We start from the raw sequence: 20400 nt of genomic DNA, 5'->3' as shown, positions 1-20400 counted from the left end.
ACGGTTTTTCGACAACTTAGAATTAAGAAATTCAAGAGGAAAATAGGCTAGAATGAACTGTATAGTATGAACACAAAGGGCTTTTATGTGGTTCAGTGGTTAAAATCCACCAAGTCCACGAGTCTATGTTAATACTATTTTCTCTCAAGAAATGTTTTATGATAATTTCTTCAGAGTTTCGGTGTACAAGAATGCAATCCCTTTTTGTTTCCACTCCCTCTCTATTTATAGGGGATTAATGGACAAGTTTGGGTAACTTCCCCAATATACAAATAATCACATTTAATACATCAATTGCCTAACATTATACATTTATCAGGCAAGATTACAATATTCTCATAATGTATATAAAATCCTCAGTCTTCAAGGATTTGAATCTATGTCTTTTGTGTGTCGTCAATGAGCTGAATACACACCACACGTTCTAAAGGTTTCCAAGATAAGTCATTCTGAATATCAAGGTACTCGAGCTATGTATAAGTGATCTAAAAGTTTGGCTAGAAGATCTCCTTGATTTCTTTTCGACCTATGCTTAACCCAAGCTACACATTAGAGAATTGCACAATAGCGGATTTTAACCTCCGAACCACATAAATTCTCTTTTTCTTTATAATATACAGCTTCATTCAAGCCTAATCACCTCTTTAATTTCTTAATTCTAAGTTGACGAAAACCAGATCAACAGTTTGGTGCTTTCATTGAGATGCTAAATGCAAAAAAAAATTGAGCAAACGTACCATCAGAGCAAGCTCCCAGGAATGACCGACCTGGCACACACTCTTAGGAATGATCGAGCTGCTCATTTTCTCAAGAATGATCAAACTACTCATGTACCTAAACAACAACTTGATCAATATGGTCGAGCTTGGAGCAACTCAAGACGAATAAACATAGATGGGATTCACCCGAATCCATCTGCTCAAGTCCCTTTGAACAACCAGGATCAAGGAGAGACTAGAAATGGAGATTGTGGTGGGTGATGGGTGACCTCAAATAGAACGCCAAAATGGATGACCAATGGCATCACCAGTAATTACCCAAATTTCCTAATAAGGCTTAGGACTTTGATTAAGAAGCTGGGAGGGCTATACTTGATTTATTATGCTATTAAATGATTAAATGCATAATTATGTGAGTTATATTATTATATGATGATAAATGCATGTATATGGGTCCACTTTTCATTATAAGGGCATTTTGGTAATTTGGCCCGTTGGGGGCGTATTTATATATTTACATGCATGTTGATGAATTATGAAAGATGCCACATTATAATGTGGATTTGTTCGAGCTATTCGGCATGAGACGATCTTTGAATGCAAGTTAGTGGTTTGGTCATAACGGCATTAATTTCAGGGCTCGGGGTAAGTCTCGGGATAATTTGATGATTAGTACATTACCGGGAATTATAAGGTAATGGGATATGATTTATTAGCATTTGAGAATATTGGGAATAACATAAATTGGAGGACGTTAATTATAATTAACGAGATAGACGGGAAAGGATGATTTTGCCCTTGCTAGCTTTGAAAGGAAATTATTTAACCTAAAGGAATTTTGGTCTTTTGACCAAAGGATATATTCAAAGTAGGAAGGCTATAGAAAACTAAACGAAAAATAGAGCTTCTCTCCTCTTCCTCCCGATCATCTTTTTCTCCTTCTTCCTTTGCAATTTTGAAGCTCCATTTGAGGATTCAAGCTAGGGAATCAAGCCTTGAGGGTTTAGGATTGTGTTCACCCATTGAAGAGGGTTTAACCCTAAGATTGAGGTAAGATTTCAGCCATGGAAACTCTGGTTTTGCTCTGTTTTTCATTCGTTTTTCAGTTGGAATTTTGGATTGGATAGTTGAGAATTCAATGAAGTTTTTGGGAAAGATTGATTGGGTTTTGATGCCTAAGACTTGTAGAATGGGTTTTTGGGTTCAATTGTGAGTTTGGTTGAGGTTTGGAATCAAGTTTCGAAGGTTGGAATTTGGAGAACTCGAAGGGGAAAAACCAGGGCTGACACACCCTGGTTCTGGCGCTACAGCGCAGTCCAGGGCATGGCAGCTCTGGTTGTAGCGCCATAGCGCCTGGGGGGCAGCACTGTAGCACTACCCTATTTTTCAAGGGTATTCTTTTGAGCACTTTTGTGGGTTTTTGGCTCGGGGTTTCAATTCTTAAGGCTCGAGATCGAATTTATTAACCGTGTTAGTAGGATTCGAGGTCTCGGGAGTGAGGTTCATATCATGAACCTTTTATTGTTGATTTTATTGATGGATTTCCATATTTGGTTATGACTAGGTGAGTGCTAAGGGACCAAAGGATCGATCATTCTCAAGGGTCGTTCTTTTATTATTTCATGCTCAAACTAGAGGTAAGAAAACTACACCCAGTATGTGATGCATGTGATGCATAAGATACATGAGATTAGGGCATGGCATGAATGTTGAATATGAGATTGATCAGAGCTTGAGTCTCTATATTTATGCATGATTATAATTATGCTTCTGATTATTGATTAAGCATGCTAAATGCCTTATATTTTAATATTTGATATATGATATATGTTTGTTTGCATTACCTCATTGAGGAAGCATTGACTTATTAGTTAGGGATCATCATTGGTGTCATTATTGATTGTGAAGTTGTGACTCATCGGTCAAGATCAACAGTAGTACTGACTACTGGTCGTATGGTATTGGCTTATGAGTCAAGAACAGTATTAGCATGTTTAACACAAGCCTAAAAGATTAGATCTAATCAACATAAGCATTATCATCATAAGCATGAAATTCTTGACAGACCTTAAGTTCGATGAAAACTAAAAGTGGTTGTCTAGTCTAAAGTCTAGTTACATAGAGCCAGGCCTATAAGCATAGGTGATTGATACATCACATGGCTAGGAGGGATGGGACCTCAGAGATAGACTTATCAGTCATCTAACAGAGATAGACTTATCAATCATCCATATAGAGATAGACTAATTAGTCATCTATACAGAGATAGACTTATCAGTCATCTATATAGAGTATGATTTATTAGTCGTCTATTTAGAAAAGGACTTATTATTTGTCTACCTCAAAGAGACATTTTAGTGTTCTACCTCAGAGCAAGAGACTTATTAGTCATCTACTCAGAGCACGGGACTCCACAAACATTTATTTGGAGTTGTTTGCATGCATGAGTAGGGTTATTACTACTAGGCATGCCTATTATGATTTAGTAACATGTTATTACCTATTCATGAGCGTATTGAGTTTTCTTGCTGAGCTTCGGCTCACGGGTGCTATGTCGTGCAGGTAAAGGAAAAAGAAAGCTGGACCATCCTTGAGTTGAAGAGCTTAGGTGACGATGTATATATATGCGGCTACTCAACCGCCACGGTCGAGGGTTTAAAGAGGAACTAGGGTAAAATCATATTTTGCCACTTAGGTCAGCTGGTTGTAAATATTTTATTAGAATTAAACCTTTAAATTATATTTTGAGATCCCAATGTATACATTAAATGTTTTAATGAAACATTGTATCTTTGACCAAAAATTTTAACCCTAAATCATTAATCATACTTAGTTACACGATTCTGGCCAAATGACTCGATTAGCGAGTATAGCACTGTTTAAAATGCACACCGTAATGATCCTTGGGTAGTAGGGCGTTACAACTTGGTATCAGAGCGAGCCAAGGTTAAGGGTTTCTGAAGACAAGCTGGGCATGTACACTCGTCACTAAAGATAGCTTCACTCAGAGTATGGTAACTATTTATGTGGTTATGTGCTTAATTGCTTAAATAAAATGTGTATGCTTTACCTGCATATTGTACTAGGGAGCATGAGATTATGATAGAGCCTGGCTCTTGACTATTAATGTGATTATATGATTACATGCTCCGTGAATATATATATATATATGAATGTGATAATTGCATGCTCGAGTTGGACGCATGGTGTGTACGTTGGAATAGAAGGGGTTATGAATTGATGAACAAATGCTATGGGCATTTTTTTAGCACTGTAGTGGTTTGTGATTATAGTGTGGTATGATTGTTCCTGTGGGGAAGGCTTTTGAATATGCTCATCATGTTTAATGGGTCAAGTTATTGACTGCAAATTCAATCAGTAGGTATGTACCCAAGGCAGATAATGAGACCTGGTGGTGGTTATACCAGGGCAAGGGATTTTAGCCAAGGTTTGAGTTCTTTACCTGCCCCTCAAAATTTCTAGCAGGTGTTTACAGATATGCAATTAAAATTGCAGAGGCAAGAGGAAGAGATTAGGTGTTTGAAGCAACAGTAGAATCTATTAGGGAACACCTCTTCCTTTTCTATGCCAAGAGTGGCACCAGTATTGACTCAGCCTAGGGTTAAGAACATGTGGGAATTTCTTTGTAGAAGATTCCATGAGTATTACCCTCCAATCTTTGTAGGAGGCCTAGATCCATTCAGAGCTGAGCAATGGATGGGCATGATCAGTTCCATTCTCGATAGTATGGGGTTTGTAGGTCACGATAGGGTGATCTGTTCTGCATATGTATTGCAGGATGATGCCCGGATGTGGTGGGAAGTAGTATCCCAGACATGAGACACAACTATGATGGACTGGAAAGAATTTAGGTAGTTGTTTAATGAAAGACACTACTGTGATGCAGCCAAGATTGCTAAGATGAATGAGTTTCTGAACCTGGTTCAGGGAAATGCAACAGTAATTGAGTATGTTAACAGACTTGATGGGTTGGCCAAGTTTGCTTTTGATATGGTACCCACAGATGTAGCTCGAAAGGAAATGTTTATCCAGAGATTGAATCCCAGAGTAGCTCAAGGCATCAGAGTCGCTCCAGTGCATGAAATCTCTACCTATGCTCAGGTGGTAGGGAAGGCTCTTGCTGTTGAGAGCACAAGAAATGAGATTATAAAGGAGGGTTCTGGGGAGCATAGTACTCAAGTAGTGATACCTCCGTTTATTGGAGCGAGAAAAAGCTAGGATTGGAGATTTTTCCCAATATGCGCTCGGTGCAAAAGGCGTCATCTAAAGGGATGCCGAACAAAGGTATGTTTCTTATGTGGGATAGTGGGGCACCTCAAGAAGGATTGCCCAGGACGGAGGATAGATGAGCAAAAGGCGGTGGACAGCTCAACTTCAGCTCGAGTGATCATTCCGAAGCAATCAGAATTGGAGACTGAGACTAAGACTGAGCCTGGTTCCTCAGGGGAGGCAGGTCAGCTTTCTAGTTTTGATTTTTTTGTATTGTGCTGACTGGTTTTGATGCCATGTTGTTCTTTTCTTGTTGCATCTAGAGAAGCATAGAATTTTTCTGCAGATTGCATGGTTATGTTGTGATGAGAATGTGATACTTTACTAGTGATTTTAAGAGATGAGGTAGATTATGGTGGAAAGGACTCATCAGTTGTTTTGATAAAGTTGGTTATGTCTAACTTCAGTATGATCCTGGATATGGATTTAGTTAACCAAGTGTGGGGCAATGCGAGATTGCACGGAAAGGATAATAACTCTTGGGTTTGAGAGTGGGAAACCCTGGTGGTAGTTGGCAATGTGCATGGATTTTGTATGCTTATGACATATGTATTTAGAGCTATAGATCTATTGCAGGAGGATTCATAGAACTCTTAGCTAGTGTGGTGGATACCACTTAGGTTGTGCCAGTGGGATTAGGACAGACTGGATTAATCTATGAATTTTTTAATGTGTCTCCAATGGATTTGTCAGGATTACATTTTCACAATGAGATAAATGGTGATTGGATTGGTGCCAGGGATAGAATCAGGTCTAGGGTACTGTATTGAATGGCTTCAGTAGAGTTGTAAGAACTAAAAGACTCAGTTATTGAGTAAGATGGTATTCTCCAAGGTGGATCTTTGATCTGGTTATTACCAGCTAGAGATCAGGGAGAGGGATATGCATAAGACTATTTTTATATTGGATATGGGCATTGGGAGTGTTGAGTTATGTTCTGATGGATTAGATGAATAGAATATTCAAGGATTATCTTAATTGGATTTGTGATCGTCTTTATCGACGGTATTGTGGTATACTCTCAGATGGATATTTTCCAAGGTCAAGGAACGCCTTAGAGGGCAGGATTTTCCTTTGACTGGCAGGATATTACATGTACTTTGTGGAAGAGTTCTGAGTCTTCTTACAGATCAGAACCAATTAGTAGGTTGTTATGACACCTCAGTGACAGAGAAAAGGGATTGCTTATGCATCATGTTAGTTGAGGGATATGATCAGAACTAAAGTAGAGTTACTGGTGGGCCAGGTGGCCAACATTATGTTTGAGTTACTCTTTTAGAAAGGATTAAAGGAAAACAGTTAAGTGAACCACAGATGGGAGAATTGAGGGGAATGTCTTAGCTGGATTAGCTAAGGATTATACAGTGTCAGGTATGGGTTGATTGTTCTATAAGGATTAGATTTGGAATCCGATGGACACTGGGATTAAATGAGGGATTCTGGATGAATCTCATACTACTCTCTTATTCTCTTCATCCAGGCATCATGAAAGATGTATTAGGATATGAAAGCTTTATAGTGATGGCCTAGGATGGAGAGGGGCATAATGGAATACATGACAAAGTTCTTAACCAGTTAACAGGTCAAGATAGAGTATCAGAAACCAGTAAGGCTATTGTAGCCTTTGAGTATTCCATAGTGGAAATAAGGAAACAACGCAATAGGTTTCTCGGTGGGGCTACCAAGGATAGTGGGTCAGCATGAATTGGTTTGGGTCATTATGGACCAGTATTTAAAGTGAGTTCACTTCTATTCGTAAGGACAAGCAACACAGTTGATCAGTATTTAGATCTTTTTGTGAGAAAGGTAGTACGCCTTCATAGAATTCAAGGTCTATCTTATCAGATGAAGACTCTATTATTACTTCCAAGTTTTGGGGAAGGTTGCAGAAGGCGATGGGTATACAGTTGTAATTTAATGCAGTTTGTTATCCTTAGACTGATGGTAAATCAGAGAGAGAGTTATCCAGTTATTGGAAGGGCATCTTATGAGATGAGTGAGATGTTATATATGGATCCTGAGGTAGTTCAGAGGATCATTGAGGGTATTAAAAATAAGGTTAGAGCTTGGATGCTCACTTCTCAGAGTAAATGGAAAAGTTAAGTTGATTTGAGATGCAGGAACATGGAGTTCCAAGTGAAAGACTGTATCTTCCTTAAAGAATCACCATGGAAAAGGGTGAGGAGATAAGGGCAAGTTGAGCCCTAGATTAGTTAGACCGTTTGAATCATGGATAGGATCGGTCAAATTGCCTTTGGATTAGCCTTATTTTTGGCACTATTAGTAGTATCCAGTGTACTTTGTACTTTCATGTTGAGGAAACATGTGTTAGATGAGACTCATGTGTTGAGTTATGAGAATCTAGAGATTTAGGCTAAGTTATCCTATGAGGAATAGCCAGTTCAGATTTTAATAGAAAGAACAAGATTTTGAGAAGCAAAGCTATACCATTAGTTAAGGTATAATTCAGAAGCAGTGAGGTCGAGGGAGCGACCTGGGAACTGGAATCAAATATGCGGAATTTATATTCAGGGCAGTTCAGATAAATTTTGAGGACGAAATTTCTGTAAGGAAGGGATAGTTGTAATGATCCAAATTTCCTAATAAGGCTTAGGACCTTGATTAAGAGGCTGGGAGGGTCATAATTGATTTATTATGCTATTAAATTATTATATGCATGATTATGTGAGTCATATTATTATATGGTGATAAATGCATGTATATGGGTCCACTTTTTATTATAAGGGCATTTTGATAATTTGGCCTGTTGGGGGCGTATTTGTATATTTACATGCATGTTGATGAATTATGAAAGAGGCCACATTATAATGTGGATTTGTTCGAGCTATTCGACATGAAACGATCTCTGAATAAAAGTTAGTGGTTTGGTCATAACGGCGTTAATTTCAGGACTCGGGGTGAGTCTCAGGGTAATTTGATGATTAGTACATTACCAGGAATTATAGGGTAATGGGATATGATTTATTAACATTTGAGAATATTGGGAATAACAGGAATTGGAGGACGTTAATTATAATTAACGAGATAGACGAGAAAGGACGATTTTTCCCTTACTAGCTTTGAAAGGAAATTATTTAACCTCGGGGCATTTTGGTCTTTTGACCAAAGGATATATTCAAAGTAGGAAGGTTGTAGAAAACTAAACCAAAATCAGAGCTTCTCTCCTCTTCCTCCTGATCATCTTTTTCTCCTTCTTCCTTTGAAATTTTGAAGCTCCATTTGAGGATTCAAGCTAGGGAATCAAGCCTTGAGGGTTTAGGATTGTGTTCAGCCATTGAAGAGGGTTTAACCCTAAGATTGAGGTAAGATTTCGGCCATGGAAACTCTGGTTTTGCTCTGTTTTTCATTCATTTTCAGTTGGAATTTTGGATTGGATAATTGAGAATTCAATGAAGTTTTTGGGAAAGATTGATTGGGTTTTGATGACTAAGACTTGAAGAAAGGGTTTTTGGGTTCATTTATGAGTTTGGTTGAGGTTTGGCATCACGTTTCGAAGGTTGGAATTTGGAGAACTCGAAGGAGAAAAACCAGGGCTGAAACACCTTGGTTCTGGCGCTACAGCGCCCAAGGATGGTCGCTACAGTGCTGTTCAGGGCATGGCAGCTCTGGTTGTAGCACCATAGCGCTTGAGGGGCAGCGCTACCGTATTTTTCCAGGGTATTCTTTTGAGCACTTTTGAGGGTTTTTGGCTCGAGGTTTCAATTCTTAAGGCTCGGGATCGAATTTATTAACCGTGTTAGTAGGATTCGAGGTCCCGGGAATGAGGTTTAGATCATGAACCTTTTATAGTTGATTTTATTGATGGATTTCCATATTTGGTTATGACTAGGTGACTGCTAAGGGACCAAAGGATTGATCATTCTCAAGGGTCGTTCTTTTATTATTTCACACTCGAATTAGAGGTAAGAAAACTACACCCAGTATGTGATGCATGTGATGCATAAGATACATTAGATTAGGGCATGGCATGAATGTTGAATATGAGATTGATCAGAGCTTGAGTCTCTATATTTGTGCATGATTATAATTATGCTTCTGATTATTGATTAAGCATTCTAAATGCCTTATATTTTAATATTTGATATATGATGTATGTTTGTTAGCATTACCTCATTGAGGAAGCATTGACTTATTAGTTAGGGATCATCATTGGTGTCATTATTGATTGTGAAGTTGTGACTCATCGGTCAAGATCAACAGTAGTACTGACTACTGGTCGTATGGTATTGGCTTATGAGTCAAGAACAGTATTAGCATGTTTAGCACAAGCTAAAAAGATTAGATCTAATCCACATAAGCATTATCATCATAAGCATGAAATGCTTGACCGACCTTAAGTTCGATGTAAACTAAAAGCGCTTGTCTAGTTTAAAGGCTAGTTACATAGAGTCAGGGCTATAAGCTCAGGTGACTGATATGTCACATGGCTAGGAGGGCATGGGACCTCAGAGATAGGCTTATCAGTCATCTAACAGATATAGACTTATCAGTCATCTACATAAGGATAGACTTATTAGTCATCTATACAGAGAGACTTATTAGTCATCTACCTCAGAGATAGACTTATCAGTCATCTAACAGAGATAGACTTATTAGTCATCTACATAAGGATAGACTTATTAGTCATCTATACAAAGAGACTTATTAGTCGTCTACCTCAGAGATAGACTTATCAGTCATCTAACAGAGATTGACTTTATCAGTCATCCATATAGAGATAGACTTATTAGTCATCTATACAGAGATGGACTTATAAGTCTTCTACATAAGGATAGACTTATTAGTCATCTATATAGAGTATGATTTATTAGTCATCTATTCAGAGAAATACTTATTAGTTGTCTACCTCAAAGAGACTTTTTAGTGTTCTACCTCAGAGCGAGAGACTTATTAGTCATCTACTCAGAGCACGGGACTCCACAAATCATTTATTTGGAGTTGTTTGCTTGCATGAGTAGGGTTATTACTCCTAGGCCTGCCTATTATGATTTAGTAACATGTTATTACCTGTTCATGAGCATATTGAGTTTTCTTGCCGAGCTTCGGCTCACGGGTGCTATGTGGTACAGGTAAAGGCTAAAGAAAGTTTGACCATCCTTGAGTTGAAGAGCTTAGGTGACGATGTGTACATATGTGGCTCCTCGACCGCCACGGTCGAGGGTTTAAAGAGGAACTAGGGTTAAATCCTATTTTGCCGCTTAGGTCGGCTGGTTGTAAATATTTTATTGTAATTAACCTTTAAATTATATTTTAAGATCCCAATGTATACAATAAACGTTTTATTGAGATGTTGTATCTTTGACCAAAATTTTTAACCCTAAACCGTTAATCATACTTGGTTACACGATTATTGCCAAATGACTCGATTAACGAGTATAGCACTGTTTGAAATGCATTCCGTAACGTTCCCTAGGTTGTAGGGCGTTACATCACCCATAAGACATGTGCCATCACCAATCCACCACCCATCACCCCCTCTAGCTTCATCACCTCCACGAGTTTGAGGCAATACGTCTCTCCATGGAGATGACCAAAAAAAATTATTTCACAGAGAGGTCACTTATATCACTCGATCTCCCGACACCAGGATTTGAGTCTACGTTAACAACTAGACTCACCGATCTCTTCAACGAGTGGTGAGTTTTGTTTAAGTAAGTTAATTGATAGAAATTCATCCTGAAGACAGGTCAAAGAGTGTTCACAACACTCAGACTTGAAGAAACGAGCCTGACCTAAGAGATCATCTCAACTTTGCTTACAGTTTTCGGAGCAACCGTCAATCTTCTCTACGTGAGAATCTAAACTCACACCAGAAACAAAAAGGTTGTGATCACAAGCAGAGTTACCTTCAGCCAAGGGGAAACCCTTCTATGAAGCGTGATGATTACAACGTCCCAAATAATCGAGCTCAAGCTTGGAAGGACAATTACTTGAATAACGCGCAATCTAGGATGGGAGCTAACAACTAGCTCTCTAATAACCCAATAGTGAGGGATCCAACCCAAGAACGACTTGCACTGATGGAAGAGAAAATGAGACTCCTCCTATCAAATAAAAACAATGATGATTGTGACTCTGACGAGGGAGCTTGTCCCTTTTGCTTTTAATATTGCCACATCTCCCTATCTGCAGGGTTTTAAGATGCCATATATGGGGACCTACGACAAAACTATTAACTTGTCTAACCACATCGAGACTTTCAACACCTTGATGAGGACCCATAATGTGATCGTTGATCTGCGATGCATTCTATTCCCAGCAACCTTGACAAGTGCAACAAAAATGTGGTTGGACAAGTTCAACAGGCATACAATCACTTCTTGAAATCAACTATCCTCATATTTCAAGAAGTAGTTCCGAGCTGCCAAGGAGATATGTGTGGAGTCTAACTCCTTGGCAAACATAAAGCAGCAACTAGGTGAGTCTCTTGAGGCTTACATAAACCAGTTAACCAATACTGCAACTCGGACAAGAGATGCTGATGACAGCTCAAAACTCATGGCAATGCAAGCTAGGATCATCACAGGAGGAGACATATGGAAAGACCTCCAAAGAAAATGGGTTAAGAACAATGATGATTTTCTATCTTGAGCTCAAGAGTGGATTAACCTCGAGGAGGAAAAGTTAGCAATGGCAGGAACTAGTAATATTCTTGTTCATCCCGCTGGTGTGGTAACCAGTGCTGTGGCGCAAGCTCAGCCAGTTACCCATAACAAAAAGGCAAGTATTAATAAGAGAAAGGGGAATAATGAGGTTGATCAGACAAGGTCCAAGAAACACAAAGTGGGAGATAAGTATGTCTCTATTTTCACCGTGTATATTGATTTGACGGATACATTGGAAAATATATACTTGGCTAATCGTATTAACGGGCTAAAAGAGATCCGGCAAAATTTTATCATTGCCCCAACGACATCAGTCATACCAAAAATGACTACCGCCAGTTGAAAGATGAGGTCAAGACGTTGACCCGATTTGGATCGTTACCACAATATGCTAGGAATTGGGTAGCTTACAACTAGCAGGTTGCACAAAATCAACGGCCAGCTTTGGGTAATTAACCAAAACCAACTGCAACTCTTCCAGCTTTGAAAAACCCACTCATTCAAACTCCAGTGGAAGGGAGGGACATTGCTACGATCTCAAGTGGGCCACATTTTAGCAGGAACAAGCAATGGGCCTAGAAGACATATATACAGGACCAATAAGCAGTGCATGCCAAAGTAGCAAAGAATAGACAAATGACCAACCAATTTTATGGAAGAGGACACAAGTCACGTCCAGTTCCCACATAATTATCCGCTTGTGATAACCATTCAGCTCTCCAACAAAAGAGTTTAAAGAATACTGATAGATAATGGGAGCTCCATAAACATGCTACTAAGGTCCCCTCTAGAAAACATGGAACTCTCAATCACAAACCTAAAAGCCTCTTCGATGACTCTCTATAGGTTTTCAGGAGAAGGGCTGGCAGCGATAGGAACGATCGAGTTCGTTGTAACAATTGGGGAAGAAGCTCGAACTACGAAAAAGATGCTCGAGTTTATCATCATAGACTGTCCAACTGCTTACGATGTTGTCTTAGGTCGACCTGCTCTGATCACCTTCGAGGCAATCACTTATGTTCACCATCTGGCCATGGAATTGCCCACAGGATTGGAAATATGGATGGTAAGAGGAGATCAACTAGCTGCCAGAGAATGCTATAGCATCTCAATGAAGGGAAGAATGCAACCCGGGCAACAAGCAATAGTGATCATGGAGGAAGTAGAAGAGCCTAAAGTAATGGAGATCGAGGTTGCTGAACTAGAGGAAATCGACCCACGAATAGGCGAGGATAAATCGGATCTTCAAGGTCTCGAGGAACTGAAGAGGTAATCATCAATCAGAAAGCCACTTCCAAAGTTGTGATGATTGGAAGAAATCTTAGTGCTGAACAGAAAAAGAACCTAATCTAGTTTGTAATAAAAACCTTGACGTCTTCGTGTGGTCACATTCTAACATGGTTGGTATCAGTCCTAAAGTAATCATTCACACATTGAATCTGGATAGGGGCATCCAGCCAAGCAATAGAAGAGAATACTAGTCAGAAAGGAAAGAGGAGAAGCCTTGGAGGAGGAAGTAGCTCATCTTTTAAAATGTTGATTCATAAGGGAAGCAAAATATCCTACCTGGAAAGCTAACTCCAATCTAGTCACAAAACCTAACAGAAAATGAAGACTACTTAACCATTATATTTAACAAATCTCAACAGTTTTAACGACTAGTAAATGTTGACACTGACTTGTCATGTGAATAGCTGATTAGTTAAACTTGACTTTTTAATGATTGACTTAATGGTGGCGGATTTTGGGCTATTTTAATTGTCCTAATTATGTTTATGTTTATGATTGTGAATATTATCATGCATCAAGTTCATGATATTTATATATTTATGCATACATGCATTGCATGAGATTTACTTATTGGGCTTAAGTTGTTGTTCCAACCTTTTTTAGGTATGGCTTGGTTCTTGGACAACTTGTGGACTTCAAACTTGGTAGCAAGGACTTTTAGGTATAATAAATTGAGGAGTTATGTGTAAATGTATAAGTTTAGTTTTATATTCCTAATTATATAAAGGTTGTAAGTTGTTAAAGTTTTAAACCTTTATTTTTCACATTTTTATAGATATCGTTTAATAGTTTTAGCGTTAGATGCTTGACATATTTGTAGGACTTGTCCTATGAACATGCGGCAGACGTATACAAGGTATGGGTCATTACACATTTGTTGCTTGTACTTCCATTGCATGTTGGATTTCTCCTTCTTTGGATCATTATAAATTTTTGGTCGATGCTTCCATGGATGAAAAATCACAAACTATTGGTATTAGAGTCATCATTAGGACTTTTACTAGAAATGTACTTGTTGTTTGTCAAAATTTCTTATTGACTTGTTATATTGAATACTTAATTAATGTGGCTTTTCTAATTTTATTATTTATTCCATATTTTCTTCTTATTTCAAAATCTATCAACAATTATGGGTTTTAAAACTCATAGGGAGGTTATTCCCTTAAGTTTTCATTACTAATTCTTTTACAGTATATATATGTACTTCTATATTATTTTTTTGGATTTCCTCTATATCTTCTTCTTTATCCATTTTCTATTGTTTTTACTCATTTTCTTGATTTTTTTGTAGGTCGCTTTTCTGTCATCCAACTGAATATGTGGCTTTAATGAAGACTTTCGGACTAGTCACTGTTAATTGGTCTCTCTTTATATGTTGTTGAATTATATTCTGTCTTTGCATTCCTTACACAATTTCTAGGAGTGTCTAACTTATATTCGTGGTTCAATAAATAAAGTTGTTAATAGATTAGTTGTACATTCTCTTTTAGTAGAATTTTTTATACAATAAGATATAAGTAATTTCTTTTGTAAAATTTTAGTATTAGTCACAAGTTTTTTTTTTTTGGTCAAAATTTAACAAAATCATAAGATATTTTGAAAAAAGAAATGAAAATTACACTTTAACATATTGTGAACGTTATAATTCAAATTACTTATGCCAACTCTTTTTAAAAATTGATTACTACTACATTATTTTGCCACTTTTCATGATTTACTAATAAACCACCATATAAAAGTAAACCATTGAAAAGCTGTCCAAATCTTTAATTTTAAATGTAGTTATAAAATTTATTTTGATTTGAAAAATGAAAAAGCGTTTAGTACAAAACCTTGAAATTTCTGGAACAAACCAGCAAGCCTAAAACCACACTAGCTCTACCCATTTACCATCTCAGCCCAATGAAAGTGATGGACCAAGGGAAAAGGTACTGTGATGAGGCCTTAGGTGAGGCTTTTTGGATCAACTCTTACTTTGTATTATTATTATTATTATTATTACTATTATTATTATAAACTACAAATCGAGAATGGCTTGAGTAAGTAACTTAAATTATACTTTTATGTATTTTTTTCTTTAAAAAAAAACTTAAATTATAAGGCAATCGACATTTAAAAACCTAAGAGTACCAACCAATTTAGTTTATAGCAATCTAAGTGCATTGAACTCGACAAGAACTTCAAGTGCACGTTTACTATACTTGAGAAGAAACTATTTCAATTTGATTCGTTTCATTTATTTATTCATCATTATCATTATAGTTATAATTATCCTAATAAAATATATGATTTTGTATACATTGCAGATACGGATATCTTATATTGTGATATGGGTGTATTAAAAAACTTGATAAGAATATATTATGTTTTTGCGTCTCTTCATTATTTTTAGATAATTTTGAGCCACTATTGAGTTTTTCTTCATACTTTCGTTATGTATGGCAACAACCTTCAAATTAACATATTCCAAGTCATATTTTATAAACTTGCATTGCATTTCTCTTTCATTTCATCAATAAAATAATAATAATAATTTGTTAAATTTGTATTCTCTGTATTAGTACTCATGTGCATATAGCGGTGCTACAAAAAATGAAAAGAAACAAAAAATAATTAAAAAGAAAGAGGTTTAAAAAGTCAACGAAAGAGGATGAGGCTGGTTTGACTCCCATCGTGTAAAAGTTACCTCTTAAGAGGAACCTAATAAAACCCTGGTTTTAGACCCCCTATTTTTAGTCATAAAAAGCATAGGCCTTTTTACAACCTTATCAGACATGGAAAAACATTTTTTGCAATTTTTTTTTTAAAAAAGAAAAAGCCAATTTTCAATATCTTAAGCTGTGCGAGGCTAAAAACATGCACTAATCACAATTCAGATAGTTACAGTTTTTTTTTAAATGTTTAGCACAACAAAATTTTGAATGAAAGATTTCCATGTAAAACTGTGTACATGAGAAAACTCTCTGACCCTCTCTAGATTCCTACCTAGCTAGTATATAAACCAGCAGTAATTATAAAAAGAAAAAGAGAAAGAAAAAAAAAAGTTATGAAAATTACAATGTTGAGGTGAAAAGGTGTAAACGTTTAACGATTAATCATCAAACCACAGTGGCAATACCATTGTATCTTGGTCTAGTTCTATCAGGTGAAAGGGTTTCTTCAATCGCTTTTCTCTTATTACTGTTTGGCAACTGTTGTTGTTGTTCTGGTTGCAGATGAATTTTCTCTGACAGAAACTCTTGTTTGGCTAATTTTTCTTGGATTCCTTCTGGTTTATCAACTTCTTGATCTTTCAACTTGGTTTTCATCAAATGGGGTTTTAGCTTTTTCAAGTCTGCTAATTGTACTGGCTTCAAAAAAAATTCTTCTGCTCCTTCTTCCAAACATCTATAGTCAATCAGACATACCAAGAAATAATAATCAGAATCCAAAGCCAAAATTCTACAAAAAATTTCCAGGAAAATAAAATTCCAAATTGATCAAAGCTCTTTCTTTTACGCTGAATTTTACCTGTTGATTCTTGAAGGCACATTCTCAGATGACATGATCACTACTGGAATGTTTTTCAGAGATGAAGATTCCTGAAATATCAGAAAAGATTCTTATAAATACCAACAATAGAAAAGAGAAAAATAAATCAATTACTTCATGAATGTTTTTCAAAAGATTTTGCATGATGACAAATAACTGAAAAGGTTAATCTAGACAAGGAAGAAGCTATAATTTTCCTTCTGGGGGAAAGGTAGGTGAGAAAATATTCCCAAAAGAGATTTTCACCGGATATTTTAAACCAAAGTGGTCAGACAAGGACCCAAAAAGACAAAAATTTCAACCGCCCAATAGTTTAGATTTGGAAAAAAAATAATAAAATCAATCTTGGAAAGTCTTGTACCGGACGCATGAATGGTTATGTAAATATTTTGTATATTTTTCAAGCAAAGTAAATATAAGGTTTTATATTTATATATATATTCATTTATTCTTTCATGCCAAGTGAATATATTAATAAGGTAAAAGAATAGCATACCTTAATTTTCTTTAACAGATCATAGCCTGTCATGCCTGGCATACAGTAATCTGTAATAATAAGATTGACTTCCACATCCTGTAAAACCACAAAAAAACCAAACATTTATCAGAAACCCAGATTGAAAATGATGGAAAAGCGGCAAAAATAGAAAAAACAGAGTCGAGAATCTGAGACATTTGGGGGACAATAAACAAAAATCACAGTACCTGATTATTAGGAGAAATAGAAGGTGTTTCTGGATTGCTTTGGTCATCTTCATGAAAGCCCAGAAACTCTAAAGCTTTAGTACCAGAATCAACTGTAGTAACTGCCAGGAAAAACACAAGAGCACATTGCAATGAAAACCAGAAAGCTAAAAAAAATAACTAATCCCATCAAAGATAGCAAAAGAAAAAAATGGTCCATCAAAGAAAATCAACAATATTTTCTTTCCGGCAAACAAGGATTATATAAATTATATGTATATATATTTACCTTGATATGATGAGGTTTTGAGTAGCCTCTCAATTAGTTTTCTATCAATAAGGCTATCATCCACAGCTAGAACATGATACTGTGACTCTGTAGTGGCCATTCCCATTGTGTATATCTCACCCAACTGAGAATTCTATAATCTCAATACAAATACTACAACCAACGGAAAAGATTGAAGAACAAGGTGAAAGAAAAAAGATTTTGATGGCTTAAATAAAAGAGTTTTTTTCTCTCTTTCTTATATGTATTTTGGTTGGGTTTTGGACAAAAACTGTTGCAAGTAGCAGAAGGTAGAAGAAAGGAAAAGAGAGAAGCTTTTGTATTGAAATAAAAGACCCACCAAAATCCACAATCCCACAAAGCAAGATCCGACCAGATTTCGTCCCAAATCTTGCAAATTTTCCAAGTTGATTTTTGAATTAAGGGGCAAGCAATGCAATAAACCAATAAATAAATTAAATAACCCAAATGAATATATTTTTTGGTTGGCTGATGGAGAAGGGTGGAGGTGGTAGTGGTAGTGGTAGTGGTGGTGGTGGTGGGTTTTTTATAATATTTATATATACATAAAAAGACCAAAGCATAGCATAATAGTAAAATTGTCTGAAAACATAAACAAAGGGAGGAAAAGAAAGTCTTAGATGAAAGTGAGAAAAGGAGAGAGAAAGTGGGACCCAAGAAAATCCGGAGAAGAGATACAGGTGATGTCAGCAATGGTGCCTTTTTCCGCTGTGGGGGGGGGGGGGGGGGTGTGAAATCATGTGGCGATTACCATATCTTGAGCAGGTGGGAGAGAGAGAGAGTGTGGTGGGCAAAGAGAGGGCAATTTCTTTTGATTCCCTTTTAAGATTTGCTTCCCATGACATGCCATATGCCCCAATCCCCATATCATCATAATATGCATGCTACCATATTTGTTTATATATAATATGATATGATGTGCCCATTACCATGGCCATCCATTCTCATGTGTTTATCCATTTTCTTTTTATTACTTTCTTCCTATTCTCTTTCTTTGGTTATATCAAAATATGGTTATGGCATTAATCGAATGTTTTTATAATTAAATTAATGTTTCATTAAAAAAATATTCTTACCTATATTTTTATTTTATAATTAATATTAATAATTATATTATCTCGATTATTTTGATATTATCAATTTTTATTATGTTTATGCTTGTTTATTTTATACATTTTTTTAAAAATTAATAGTGTATATAAAATTATTTATGTGCATATATATATATATACTAGATTCAAGTACCGTGCACATTTCCTTAGTTTTATTTATAGAATTTATTAATTATGTTTATTAAATTTATATTAATGTCATATAAATTTTAAATAAATATCTTATTTTAATTAAATAATTTATTTATTTTTGTTTAAGTTTATATTTGTTCTAGTTTTTGAATTTGGGAGTGACAACAAGAGATTATATATTATATTTTTAATGTAATATTAAATCTTATACATGGATTTTAAATTTAAGTTTCTTGCTAGTTTAAAAAAAATTGTTGTTAATTGTCAGTAGATTATATTATATGTTTAATATGATATTATTCTAATAAGTGAGTTTAAGTTTAATTAAATTTTATTTAAATTATAAAACATATGATTTTATTATTTTTAAATAATTGTTATCCTCGTTTCCTCCCTTCATTCGCGGCTCCACACATTGAGTCCATGGGCCACCCTGAAGGGACTTAAGGCCTAGATCGAGCCCAATAGACAAAAAAGGAGTGAGTCCCGACAGCCCAAATATCAGTAAAGCCCAAACGTTATCCCAGAATGAAAGTCGGGACCATGAAGTTGGCATGTTTCATCTTCCCGAACCCCTCGTATGGTGTTGTCCAGGGTGCAATAAGGATATTGTTTCCTTCAAGTCTGAAAATGGACCGGGACGATGGTAGATGAACCTAGATCCTGGTAAACGAACCAGGGTCTTGGTAAATGAAGAGGGATGTTAGTAAACAAACCCGGACCAGGAGACCAGGTTGGGCGTGATAAGTTGTCCCCAATACTGACAACACCCTGAGAAACACGGAGTTTTGTCCCCATAACTAACCTGCAGAAGAGGTTACATACGGAATGTACGCCTTATTTCATAACCGTACTGCCACTATTCTGACGGATCCTGTCCCCTGGATCTCCTTAGAAGCACATGCGAACCAGACTTAAGTTGCGTACTGTTGTCAGTCTTATAGCGTGGTTATGCTCAGGCCGGCCCAATGGGCCCTGATTAGTGCATTTTATTTATTAAAATCCTTTGTATTAAGCCTCCATCAATGAGCAAATAGTGTTTATATCCTTATTGGGTTCGGATTAGTCCGGCCCAAACCCAGAGCACTCAACTGCCTATAAATATGAACAGTTGTGCACTGTGGAGAGAGTTCGATTTTTCTCTTGTAAGTATATACTTTGCTCAAACTCAGAGAAAACTCCATGACTAAAGCTCCTTAAGCTCTAATACAACAGACTCGTGGACTAAGGCCCTTTAACGCCCCAACCACGTAAAATCCCTTGTGTGATTATTTCTAATCCTTTATTTTTAAGCTCTCTTATCTTTTATAATTCTAGTTTCCGAAAAACTCGGTAAATATTTTTGTGCTTTCATTGAGAGCCAAAGAAAACTTTTTCAAAAAAAAGGGGAAGATGTCAAATATCTGCAACGATGGTAAACACGAGACATACTACGTTCGATCCTGCTCACCAAGAACAAGGCAATGGAGAGCCACTGCCCAATCAACCTCTCCCTCAAAATCAACATGAGGATACACCTTATCAAATGCCCCAGCCTGACGAGTCCCAGAACTATGAAGATGGGGCAGATTATGAGGAAGGTTACAATGAGGAAGATGAGGAAAATGAATGGGGATACTATGATCACGAAGCTGAGGATCCTGCGATCCCTAAAGAAGAAGAAGAAGTAGACCCCAACCAGGAGGACCTAGAGGTGGTTAAACTGA

General features: G+C 36.6%; 1 protein-coding gene across 1 annotated transcript; it reads right to left on the bottom strand.

The window, feature by feature from the left end:
* Positions 1-15787: 15787 nt before the first annotated feature.
* LOC133823342 (two-component response regulator ARR9-like) lies at positions 15788-18102 on the bottom strand. The gene is made up of 5 exons (XM_062256015.1): positions 17430-18102; positions 17162-17262; positions 16953-17030; positions 16436-16506; positions 15788-16312 (listed from the first exon to the last, which is right to left on the bottom strand). The coding sequence occupies exons 1-5, from the start codon at positions 17533-17535 to the stop codon at positions 16024-16026; spliced, it is 645 nt and encodes a 214-aa protein (XP_062111999.1). The 5' UTR covers positions 17536-18102; the 3' UTR covers positions 15788-16023.
* Between the last annotated feature and the right edge of the window lie 2298 nt (positions 18103-20400).

The sequence above is a fragment of the Humulus lupulus genome, chromosome 3 (assembly GCF_963169125.1).
Source record: "Humulus lupulus chromosome 3, drHumLupu1.1, whole genome shotgun sequence".
NCBI lineage: Eukaryota > Viridiplantae > Streptophyta > Magnoliopsida > Rosales > Cannabaceae > Humulus > Humulus lupulus.
This window is presented reverse-complemented; position numbering and strand designations above follow the sequence as displayed.